We start from the raw sequence: 12,715 nt of genomic DNA on the forward strand, positions 1-12,715 counted from the left end.
AAGGTAATAAAAAAAAAAAAAAAAAAAAAAAAAAAAGCTATTCTCTTTCATGGAAAGGAAAGGTGGCCCAAGGCCAAATCAGAGGGTTTAAGAGCCAGCACAGTTCTCTCCCAGAAACTCTCCCTCTTCATATGTTCATGTTCAGAGAATATGGTTGTTATCTGTCTGTGCTGGTCAGCTTTCCATTGCCTGAGACAATCTGTAAAAGAAAAAGTTGATTCTGGCTCACAGTTTTAGAGATTCCAGTCTGTGGTCAGTTGGCCTCATGGCTTTTGGGCCTGTTGCAGATCAGTACTTCATGGCAAGGACACGTGGAGGAAGCCACATAACTCATGGCTGCCAGGAAGCAAAAGAGGGGAAGAAGAGAGGCCTGGGTCCCAATATTCTCTCCAAGTGCACATCCCCAGTGATCAAACATTGTCCCATGACACCCTACCTCTCAGAGGCTTCCTTCCTTCTCTTTCCCACCACAAAAAAAGCACCACAGGCTGGGAACCAAGCCTTTAACATGTGGGATTTGGGGGACACGTCCAAACCATAGAAACAATCACTCAGTTATGAATGCCAAAAACCAGGGGACATCCTCTCCCTCATACCCCAATCCCATCTTCACTATGTACATTCTGTCCACTCTGTTCCTTCTCTGCTGTCACCCACATCTAAGCAATGTCATCATTTATAATACTGCAGGAAACTCCTAACTAGAATGTCTACCTCTGCCTTTCTCTGCATTTTGACCAGAGAGTCAGGAGATGACTTTGGAGATTGAATGGGAGCTGGGACAAAATCACTAAGGGTCTTATGTGCTAAACTAAATGCTCACTTCTTTGTTCATTCATTCTTGCATGAAGCAGCTATTTATTGCACACACACTGTGCACCAAACACTTGTAGGTGCTGGTAATGCAGCAATGAACAAAACAGACAAATCTTTAGCTCTCATGGAGCTAAGACTTCAGGGCTGGAAATAAGTGTTGAACATATGAAGCATCAGTTGGTCACCTGTCCTATGGATAGAATTAAAGCAGGTTGGGGGTGGAGGGAGAGAAGAAAAGATACTATTTTATTTAGGAAGGTTATATGAAAGATGGCATGTAAGCAACCATTGAAGGACGTAAGGAATGAGCCACACGATAACTGGAGAAGAGTATCTTCCAGACAGAGGGAACAGCAATGCACAGAATCCTAGCCAGGGCCCTGTTCATGTGCTCCACGGAACAGGAGATAGGTGTGCTTAGCCCTGGGGGTCTGGGGGCTGCTGGGGAAGTAAGGACAGGGCAGTTCGGACCCGGCCTGTGACGGGCTCAGTGAGGTGGAGCCATTGGAGGGTTGTGAGGTGAGTGGCCTTATCTAACTTACTTTTGAAGGCCACTGTATTAAGAGTAGTCTTATCCAAGGCAACCAATGCAACCATGTGAGAAAAGAAGCAAGTAGGAGGTAAACGAGGGACCGGAGTAATGGAGAACATGAGACGTGATCGATTTTGCATGTTTGGAAGGCACAGTGGGTGGCTCTGGGTGATCATAAAGAGCATACTCTTGAGAGGTGATGGAGTGGAGAATACACTCCTCTAGCAGAGCTTGAGGCCAGGCACACTGGTGCCATCAGAGCCAGCTTAGCTCACGGGGGCGTCTGTCCCTCTGCTTTTCGTCAGGCACAGGGCCTAGACTGCCCTGATGACTTGTGGATTTGCAGGCCATGGGGACTGAGGGTAGGGTCCTGCCTGCCCTGGCTGGAGTGGTGCCTGGACTTTGGTGGATTTCCCTTCAGGAAAAGTCATAGGGAAGAAGAGGCACAAAGAGCACCTCTGGCACCCTCGCGCGCACCCGGCCAGGGACAGCAGCTCGTCCTTGGCGCTACTGCTGCGGCCCCACTAGCCGTGTCGTTGCCTCTCCCGCTGCAGTTTGTCTCTGATTCCTTTGCCCTCACTTTGTTCCAGAATCCAAGACTCTTGACGACTGTGAGGAGCTGGTGATCAACACTACAGCAACGATCAACAATTTATCTTTCTACCAAGTGAAGAATTCCATAATCCAAGACAAAAAACTATGCATTGCTGAATGTAAGGTTTAGAGCTGGGTTTCAGGTTTTGATTGGATTAACTAAATACAAAAGTGGAGGCATTCCTGGTTTTTTACTTCTGTCACAAATGTTTTAGAGCAGTGATCTGGTTTTAAGAGATTAGAAAACGGATGAGCCGGGTGTGGTGGCTCACACCTGTAATCCTAGCACTTGGGAGGCTGAGGCAGGAGGATCGCTGTGAATTCAAGACCAGTCTGGGCTGCATAGTGAGTTCCAGATCAATCTCAATACATAGTGAGACCCTGTCTCAAACCCCCACCCCCAAAAGAAAACGGAGACCATTAGTTTATGAGTTCTTGCTGAAGTGCTTTACAGCTGACATTTTATTATTTAATTTGCATTTATTTATTTATTTTTGCAGCATAAGGGATTTGAACCCAGGGCCTTGCTCTTGCTAGCTAAGCTAGTGTTCTGCCATTGAGCTACATCCCCAGCCTGAATTTTAAAATTTTTTTATCAGTATCTAGCATAAGACTGGTTTGCCTTTAAATTAAAATTCAACTGATTTTATTTTTCTCCTCACCAAATCCAGTGCTCTTAAAACTTCTTGTGAGTAAAAACATGGATGGAATCCTAGAGGCTGTGCGTGTTTTTGGGAATCTCTCCCAGGACCATGACATCTGCAATTTTATTGTGCAGAATAATGGTGAGTTAATGACACTTAAATTTATAAACATGTACTCCTTGCCAATGATCAGCTAAGTGGTTCTGGAGCTTAGACGATTATAACCTGATACTTGTTTGTGCTGGGGGAGAGGTAGCGCTCTGCATTCTGTCCTCAAGGGGAGTGCTCAGCTCAGGTTGCCGAGAGAGACCTCAGCAGGGAGCGCCGGGCTCCCTCACCAGTGATGACCCGCTCATGGCCCGGAGAGAGGGGTGTGTGTCTAATGGAAACAAATAGTATTTCTGCCATGGGAATTGAATCAAAAGATGTTTCCCTTCATGTGCTAGAGTGTCTATTCCATTTTGCTTATAATTGCAAAAAGTAAAAACAACCTAAATGTTCACCAACAGCCAAGAGTACAGTTGCATAAATACATATACTCCTGCAACAAAACGTACTGTAGCAGTCGTGGGGAACCTATGGCATGCGTGCTATTGAGTTTCTCTTTTAAGACAAAAGATGTTAATGTATGAGTTGTCTTTTCTAAACTAAAACCTCAGTGTTCAGGTTTAGCTGCAGTGTTGACACTTTGTGATTAATGAGTGGGTTTGGGGTTGCAGTTTGGCACTTGCTCTCTAAAAGGTTCACTGTTCTATGGCAACGAATAAATGACTTAGACATTCATGTGTCAACATGCATCAAACTAAAATGCATTATATGAACAAAAAAGCTAGTAATGTAGAAGGATATGTAGAGAATAATGCACCGATGTACATATCTAAAAACATGCAAAACTGCTGGGGCTACGTGCATGCCTTATGATCTCAGTCATTTGGAGGCTGAGGCAGGAGAATCATTCGTTGGAATCCAACCTGGAATTAAGTTGGAATCCAACTTAAGAAAACACTGCTTCAAAATACATACATACATACATACATATATACATAAAAAGGGCTGGGGATATAGCTCTGTGAAAAGACTCTGGATTCAACCTCCAGTAATGTAAAATCAACAAAACTATCTTGAGGTATTGCTTATGTGTGTGTATTCATGTAATAATGGTCTAATGTATAAATGGAATATAGAAATGATAAACTCCATATTTAAGACAGAATTTATCTTTGGAGAGGAAGGGATGTCCAAAGACCTAACTTTAGATCCACAGGGTTTTATTTAAATAGACAGATTATATATGTTTGTTCTATATGACATGTTGTTTTGAGTGTACCGTTCTATTTCCTGCACTGGTGAGTGGCAGCTACCCAGGTATTTATACTAACAATGCACTGTATGTCTCACATATTTCATGAAAGAATAATTTTTAAAACTCAATTATCCATGTGCATCACAGGAAGTTTTGATGGTGCAGATATAAAGAGCAACAGCAGCAAAACTGCCACACACACACACACACACACACACACACACACACACACACCTGTTTTGCTGCCCCAGAGATAACTGTTACTATGTGGGTATGCATTCTTTGGGGGCCACCTCTGCCAAGTTCACTGCCCGACCCGGTCAGTAGGGCCAAGGCAGGAACAGGGCAGCCTCTCTCAGGTGCACAGCAAACAGGACAAGGGAGAGCACACTCCTCATCCACCCTTTGCTTGGCTCCTGCATGTGTGTGTGTGTGTGTGTGTGTGTGTGTGTGTGTGTGTGTGCGCGTGCGTGTAAAGTGGAAAAACTGTTCCCAGTTCCATTTCCTAGGAGAAAGGGAAGACAATTCCCCTGACTGCACACTGGAGGCCCTGCCTGGCTGCGGGTCAGTTTTGAGAATGCTGAGCATCTCTTGCACAAGGCCCTGGGAGGCCTCAGGGAAATCTCATCAGAAACAGACTTTCCTCCCTGACTCTGTACATTTACACAGTTGCTCCTGAAGGTTCCCAGAGGCCCTTGAGAACAACCCAAGTTAGAGACAAATGTTACCTTTGTTCCTTTTCTACCAGCAAGAACTCTATCCTGCCCTGGAGCCAGAGCTGCTGCCTGGGTCAGTTAGAGTAATGCACCTGGGAGTAGGGAACCTGGGAGCTGGGGAGCAAGCTCTGGAGTAGAGGTGCTGGAGAACCCCCTCCTGGGAGGTGGGTCCTGGGAGGTAGTGGCCTAGGAAAAATGGGCTAAATCTCCTGCAAGCTGCAGGTGTTGTAAGCCACTCCTTCCCATTCCCGCTGTGAGCCAGAGCTTTCACTGATCTGCATTTGTTCCCTGTCCTCCTAGTACACAAGTTCATGATTGCACTGCTGGACGCTAAGCACCAGGACCTGTGCTTTTCTGCTTGTGGTGTTCTCCTAAATCTCACTGTGGATAAGGACAAGCGCATTGTCCTAAAGGAGGGAGGTGGCATTAAAAAGTAAGTGTTGCGGCCTGGTGTCCTGACTCAGGATTCAGAGGACACAGCTTCCTGGGAGTTTAAGGCTGGCTTTCCCATCCTTTCTCTGGGACCGGGGTATTTCAACATTCAAAAGCCCCATGCTGGGGCTAAAGAAGGAATCTAGGTTATACTAGATGCTTAAAATCATTCACAAGTAAATTACTGCTACCTTGCAGCCATTTAAATTTGTAGATATTAAATTATTTTAGGTGATCATTGAATCATATAGGACACATATTAAATATCACAGAATAATTGTCCTGCTAGTCATACAAAAGTTAAAGGCAGACTCTGACTTCTCAATTTGACTTTTATAAACTTAGGTTAGTGGACTGTTTAAGAGATTTTGGCCCTACCGATTGGCAGTTGGCCTGCCTGGTTTGCAAAACTTTATGGAACTTTAGTGAAAATACCACAAATCCTTCGGCATGTTTTGGAGATGAAGACACCAACACACTCTTAGTCCTCCTGTCATCATTTTTGGGTAAGTGAATCTGTGAGCTTCATCAGTGTGAGATAATAAAAATGTTTTTTATTTTTTTTCTGACCTGTATGAGCATTGCTGTGTGTTTAGGTAGCTGTTGCTCTATAATCAATGAGAGATGTTAAAGGTTATTATAACTTGGAACTCTCTAGAAGCTGAATATTACCCACAATGGTGATGGGACTTTTAACTCCTTTAATACCATCATGACTTTTTATGACTTTTTTTCTCTTTCTATAGGATGCATAACTCTGTTGTTTAAAAGTGTTTTGACACTGTTGGAACTGAGAAAATGGCTAAAAGCTGCTTTAAGTCATGCTTTTAAATGGATCTCTACATTGTAGTTAGCAGCTATATTAGTTATATGGGAAAGGCTCTGAGAAACCACTTGCATCACAGTGAAGTCTATATTCTTAAAAGGTAGAAACAAGTACAGACTAAACAGGATCACTTCTTTTTTTTTTCTATTTTGAGGATAATTTTTTTTCATTGTGGATTAGCTCTAAAAACAATAATTAGGGTAAATAATTTGAGTTGAGTGTTATCAATAATCCTTTTCCCCAGTGGAGGAGTCATCCCCATCATTGACCAGCCACTGATTGGCAAGACTCTGGGGAAAGGTGCAGTGTGACTCCAAAGCCATGGGTTCAAATCCTCCTTCCTCCATTTGGTGGTGTGATTCAGGACAAAGGAATCTCTGACAGCCCATCTTTCCATCTTTAAAATGGGGACTTGAGAATCCCTGTCTTGCCCCGGGGAGTTAGTTGTGAGGCTCAGTTAAACATCCTCAAGAGCATCATGGAAAGAACAAGAGGGCCTATAAGGCAAGGTAATTCTAAATTTAGGTCCTTGCTTTATCTCTTGCAAGTTTTTAAACCCTAGGCTTAACCTGCCTGGAATTTACATTTGATTATCTCTAAGGCAGGGATAGTTAATATCTACCCTGCAGGGTTCCAGGCTCATATAAATGAACATATATGTACAGAGAGCCTCAAGTTCTCCCTGAGACCTAGCAAGTCCTTGAAAGACAGCTGAAGGGCCTGTAAACTAAGTGTTGTAACGATGTGTTACTGAACAGGAATTGGGACTTGGAAGCTGTTTGAAAGAATCAGGTGTCCTAGGCTGTTGTGAAATTTGTTTTTTTCCCAGTAAACATAATTTCGTGTGTGTATTTAAAATACAAGGTAACAACAACAACAACAATGACTGAGGTTCACAATCTGCCAAAGGCTTTCTCAGGAAGCTTGTTGTAGGAAGCTGAAGGGCGTTCTCAGGCTGCCCAACACAGTTCTCCAAATTCTGTTTTATTTTTTATTTGCTGCTGGGGATAGAACCCAAGGCCTCTTGCAGGCTAATCAAGCAAACACTCTACCACTGAGCTGCCTCTCTGGTGCCTTTAATTGTGAGGGCAGAGCATTGACATCAGCTGTGGAATTAAAAGAGCGCACTCTCCTGGCCCATCCTTAGGAGTTCTGATTCAGGAACTGGGGGAGGGGAGGATTGTGGCTGAGAATATGTGTGTGTGGTTTTTTGGTTTTTTTTTTTTTTTTTTTGAGACAGGGTCTCACTATGTAGTTCAGACTGCCCTGGAACTCACTGTGCAGCCCAAGCTCTTCTCAGACTCGCAGTGATCCTCCTGTCTCAGCCTCCCAAGTGCTGGGATTATAGGCGTGCGCCCCCACACCTGGTTTGGAGAATGCGTTTTAAAACCTTCCTCAGGTGAGTGTGATGTGAAGTGAGGCTTGAGAGCCTTGGCTCTGGTTAATGAAGGAATTTAGGGAAGGATTTGCAGGGCAGAAACCAGGAGGCAAGACACTGCCCCAGGGCTTGGCTCGGAGAGGCTCTCGGGAGCCAGAGTCCCAGGGACCCTCGCAGCAGGCATCCTGAGCCCTTCCCTTGGGCTCCCGTGCTCCGGAGACCGGCTCTGCTGTGGAGAAGACAGCTCTCTCTCTCTTCCCTTGCTTCCTCTGGGCTCCTGCCTGGCCATGGCTTCCACTCCCTCAGAGCTTCCCTGCGCTTCGTTCAGTGAGTATCCCTGTGTCTCTTGTTGCCGGCACACTTTTCTGTGTCTCCCTTTCAGGAGGAAGATGCGATTGGCTCAGTGAGTCACTTTCCTGTGGCCTAAGGCTTTTGTGTGCAGGCAGCAGTAGCCCCCCCCCCCCGACAGAAAAGGCTACTTGGTGGCTTCCTTTCTTACCTAAGTCTGGGGCAGTCGGCCATAAATTACCAGGATGGTGGGGCCACACTGCGTAAGGATCAACCAGAAAAGAGCATGGACCTGGCGAGCTTCAGAGCAGGGGCAGTGTTCATGGGAGGCATTTCACGGTAGTCAGTCTGTTGCTGTCGTTCTGTTCCCAGTGTTGTGCGACTCCAGCCTTGTGACCTTTGCGCGTGCCCTCTGCCCTGTGTGCTGCATGCAAGTGCTGCTGTCCTGGCGGGCCCCTTTTTACAGCTCCTGAAGCCCATGGTCATAAGAAAACCTCTACTTATTATAAGCAATTATATAATCACTATTTGTGTATTAATGTTTTATAAATTGTATCTTCCCCTTTCTAACTCAGCTACTTTAGGGAAAAATACTGCCTCACACCAAGTGGGTATACTTTGATAATGCTTGTAGATCAGCTAACAGTAGAGTTTTAACAGTGTTGTATACCTTTGATTTGGGGATTGTATGTGTGTTTTGTGGTGCTGGAGATTGAACCGAGGGCCTTGTGCGTGCTAGGCTAGTGCTTTACCACTGAGCTATACCCTTAGACCCTAATAGTGTTTTGTACTTTAGAAAATACGTTCATTCTATTTTCAGAAAAGTTTCTGGGGTCTTCAGCTAAGTGCCACACAAGGAAAGCCAGCGAAGAAGGGTTAGATGACTTGCCTAAAGTCATAGTTTATCAAAGCCAGGACTTTTCATCCAAAGATAAACATCTAGCCTGTGTTTTTGTGCTTTCTATTACATAGTATACCCTGACTCCACCCCACCCCGTGGAAGGAGCCTTCTGCATAGATAACAAAAATAAACAGAGTTTGATCAGGGAGCCAAGTCACAGTACAAAGTATGATACTCTCTCACATGATGAAGGATTATGAGGACTGGACCTTGTGGGCTCTGTGGTCTACACTGCTTCTTGACTTTTTCTCAGTGGTTTGGGCCCTTCGCCTCTTACTTCTGACAGGGCCGTGGTTGTGTTTGGACAGCTGGCCTGACATAAGTGAAATGGGCATGTAGGTAACGGTGCACATGACTTTGTTATTTTTCCAAGATAGCTTGTTTTTTGTTTGTTCATTTTATCTATGAGGATGAGCTATTAAATCACAGAAGCCCATGTTGAAGAGTTGAGGGCTGTTTTTGGAAATAATGGCAAGGCAATTGATAGAGTAATAAAAGTTCTGTAACTTTTTCTTATACGGTAGGGAAAAAAGGGAGAAAGTAACGGTCCTTAACATGGGTGAGTCTTTCTGGAAAGAGACTTGAATGTTAAAACTTTCCAAAACTTTCTGGCGCACCGCAGTTGCTGCTTATAAACTCTTGATTGATGGTTTACCTGGATGTTCTAAGGAGCAGCACCTGGCGCTCTAGTCCCCGTGAGCCCCTCCAGGAAGTGGGCGGTGATTGTCGCACATGTGAAGAACACGAAGTCATTGTGTGCCCGCCGTAAGGTATGGAACCTGGCCCTCGGGTTTTGTGAGGAAGGTAGATGGGGCCCTGTGGTCCAGTCGAGGATCACGTCTGGTAATTCTATTGCGAAACATTTGTTATTTATACATAACCATTTAAGTAATGTACACAGTATCATAATGTTAAATACATTTCTTTTCTCACAGTAAGTCTGAAAAACCATAGATACAAAGTTTCATTAAATCCGTCTCTCCCTTTTGAAGTACAAGTTCAAAACTTCAATACCCAGTATAATGCAACACTTTTGAGTGTTCACTATGTTTACCCTAAAACTTCAGACTGCTGTGTTTTTGTCCTGTGTATCTGTTTGGCTACTTTTGTACCTTGTTTAACCCAATTTAGAATTCATAGGATCTGACTATAGATAAACTATTTCCAAATAACAGTAGGCTGAAACTCAAGAAGAGTAACAAAGACCTAATATATGAGAAGTGGGGAAGAGGAAGGGGAAGGAAAACCAATGGAGAGTTTGCAAAAAATCTTCACATCTAGCCAAAGCCTCGGGCAGAGGAAGGGTCTGGTCTTCACAGTGCTTGGGCCGAACTGCTCAGCCTTAAGCAGCCTGGGAAAGAAGGGCATAAAAAGGATTCCTTTCTTACATAAAGTTTAGAACTCAGCAGATCTAGAAAGGCGTGACCAGGAAGATGATCTAGAAATCTGAAGTGACTCAGAATCTCACAGGCACACTCTGCATTCTCCCTCAAGGCCCTGGTTATCTTGTGGGCAGGGAGAGCCCCTTTTGCTTTCAGGGTCTCCATGGAGCGCCTTGCTGAAGTGTTTGTGTCTGCCTGGAATTTATCTCAGAGTTACATAGCTGTCCCCTTGGTTGCAGGGCGAGGGGGAGGCACACTCTGGGATGGGACACTCCCTTATCTTATGCTGGGTGGTGACAGTGATGTCTGCAGTGCCAAAGTACACAGGGCAAACACACACACTCAGTGTATAAAATCTGATGTCGACAGTCATGAAAAATATATTTGCGAATTATGTGAGTAGCAACATTTGTGGTCTTTTTGGGATTTAGTGGTTGCCTTTTGAGAAGTCAGCCTCAGGCCACAGACTTAGGAAGTGGTGCAGCCAATATTCTGACTGGCAAGCCAGTGCACTTTCCTGAGGTCTGTCTCATGGAGTGAAAATGTAGCTGATTGGTACAGAAACTGCAGAGGCCATTTATCTTCCTCCTTGGATATACCCGATGGTGTTCATGAAATTTAGGATGTCTTTGCGTCAAGAACGACGTTACAGTTGCAATTTTGCATGTCTTTGCATTTTTTTAATAAGTGGGGGTTTTTTTTGTTTTTTGTTTTTTGTTTTTTGCCTTATCTATAGACTTGCCTGGGACTTTAACACTTCTTGGAATTCTCAAAGTTCCCAATGATCAATAATTGGAGAGTCAGGGGGTGAGGGCATGGGTTGTCTTTTAAAAGAAGTAAATCCCTGCTGCTTTGAAGCCGGCAGAGTTCTGACTTTCAATAAAATTTATTTATTTATTTTTGCAGTGCTAGGCCCCAAACTCAGGCCCTTGCTCTTGCTAGGCCACTGCTCTACCGCTGGGACGCATCCCTAGCCCTTTAGTAAAGTATCCAATTCAACTGCTCAGGTTTCCCAAAGGATTTCCTGATTCCTTTTATGTCTGTCAGTCATCTCAGTAAATAACTTCTCTAGTGCATATGTCAGGAAGTAACCTGTTAATACTTCGTTTATTCTGAGAAATGGTAATCTCATTTTAGATGCAAATTTATAAGCAAACAATGGGCTAATTAAAGAAGAGTTCAATTCAATTTAGGACTTTAAAAATTATTTTTTTTCTTCTTATTAAGAGACTAAAATAGATTTGTTTTCACTATTTTCGGAGAATAAAATAAAGAACTCCTCTAAAGAAAAAAAAGACCTTTTTCACTGGGTGTGGTAGCTTGTACCAATAGTCCCAGCTACTTTAGAAATGGAGGCAGGAGGAATTTAAGACCGGGCAGCATAAGGAGCCCCTTCTTTCAAAAAACAAACTAAAAGGGACTAGGGATTTAGTTCAATGGTTCCACCACCTGCCTGTCAAGCACAAGAACTGGAGTACATTCCCTGGTACCAAAAACAAACAAATGACAGCAACAACAAAAATTAAAAGCCTTTCAATCCCCCAAATCCTATCTTTTGTCATGTTGGTATTAAAGATGACTTGGAATGAGTCTTACTCATCAAAAATTAAACTATTCAATAAGATTACATTTCCAAATAATCTAATTTTAATTTTTCTGATACAGATGAAGAACTAGCACTGGATAACTGTTTTGATCAAGATCTAAAAAACTATCACAAACTTCACTGGGAAAGAGAATTCAAACCCGTGGGACAGCAACTTCTAAGCCGAATCCAGAGTCACCACACTTTCCTGGAACCCCGGGCTATTCCTTCTCTCTTACAACAGACACAGGAAGTCCAGACTCTCTAATGCTTAAGAAGTGATAACAAATGTGAACTTTTTTTTAGTATTAAAGAAATATTGAAAGTTTCTAAAGTTCAGATTGTAGTGAATAGTCTAAATATTTTAAAAATAAGCACTTCTTAGGTGATAGAAAAATGAATGTACACATTATATATCCTGTAATGAGAAATGTAAGATGAAAGTATGTGCGTTTTAAAAAAAAATGACTTTTTTTCTCCTTTTCTCTAATAATTTAGTATTAGTTTTGAAATCCCAATTGAACAGTTGGGGAATTCAAGTGCTTGTAATTTATTAGTTAAAAGAATTGTGCAGTGAAGACTATTAGATTTTTTTTAGACTATGTATTAGATTTTTGACTGGAAAGAATGCTGGTGAACGTGAATGGGGCACATCACTACATAGCATTTGTATTAATCCCTACTATATCTAAAAAATAGATTTTCTCATTAGATACCAACATTTTTCTGTTCCTCATAATAGAAAGAATAAGCAGAAAAGCAGAACACTGCTCTGGACCATTTGCTCTTTATTAAGTAAAGTACATGGAAAAGAGTATTTTACCTTTCTCTTCATTTGAAATAAAATTACTGGAGTAACAGTGCTTGTAGTCATGGCTCTGTGCATCCAGTGGGGTAATTTAATGGATTAGAAAAAGTGCAGGCTTGGAGACAGGGGATTTAGCTCAGTGGCTCTGCTGCCTCGCAAGTAAGTGCAACGTCCCAAGTTCGATTCCTAGTACCACCCCCCAGAAAAAGAAAGAGTGCAGCCTCAGTGTATGGCAAACCCATTAGAATTCTAATTCTGATGTGTTACTTCGGTTGGCCTTGAGCAAAGTTAATTTCTTGAGCTTAGATTGTAAAATGAGAACAACATCTGTTTTATTACAAAGTAGTTTAGATGGGTAAGTTGCCCAGTCCAGTGCAGGATTTGTAGCAGGGCTCACTAAGTTACAACATTGTGGTGGCAATTAACTTGCCTTTTTGTGTGTGTGTGGAGGGGGATAGGTTTGATCTTTGAATACATGATTTAAGCACAAGGTCCCGAGTTCGATCCTGG

The 12,715-nt window shown here is 43.1% G+C and overlaps 1 protein-coding gene across 1 annotated transcript in view; it reads left to right on the forward strand.

Annotated features, from left to right (window-relative positions):
• Nucleotides 1–11,665, forward strand: part of Armc2 (armadillo repeat containing 2) — a 105,132-nt gene extending 93,467 nt beyond the window's left edge. Inside the window, exons 14-18 of the mRNA XM_019209201.1 lie at nt 1,939–2,061; nt 2,614–2,727; nt 4,906–5,038; nt 5,383–5,543; nt 11,478–11,665. Of these exons, the coding sequence (XP_019064746.1) occupies nt 1,939–2,061; nt 2,614–2,727; nt 4,906–5,038; nt 5,383–5,543; nt 11,478–11,665 (719 nt within the window). The remainder of the gene's footprint in view (nt 1–1,938; nt 2,062–2,613; nt 2,728–4,905; nt 5,039–5,382; nt 5,544–11,477) is intronic.
• The last annotated feature ends 1,050 nt before the right edge of the window (nt 11,666–12,715 follow it).

The sequence above is a fragment of the Fukomys damarensis genome, unplaced genomic scaffold (genome assembly GCF_012274545.1).
Source record: "Fukomys damarensis isolate Sample0158 unplaced genomic scaffold, DMR_v1.0_HiC HiC_scaffold_14, whole genome shotgun sequence".
NCBI lineage: Eukaryota > Metazoa > Chordata > Mammalia > Rodentia > Bathyergidae > Fukomys > Fukomys damarensis.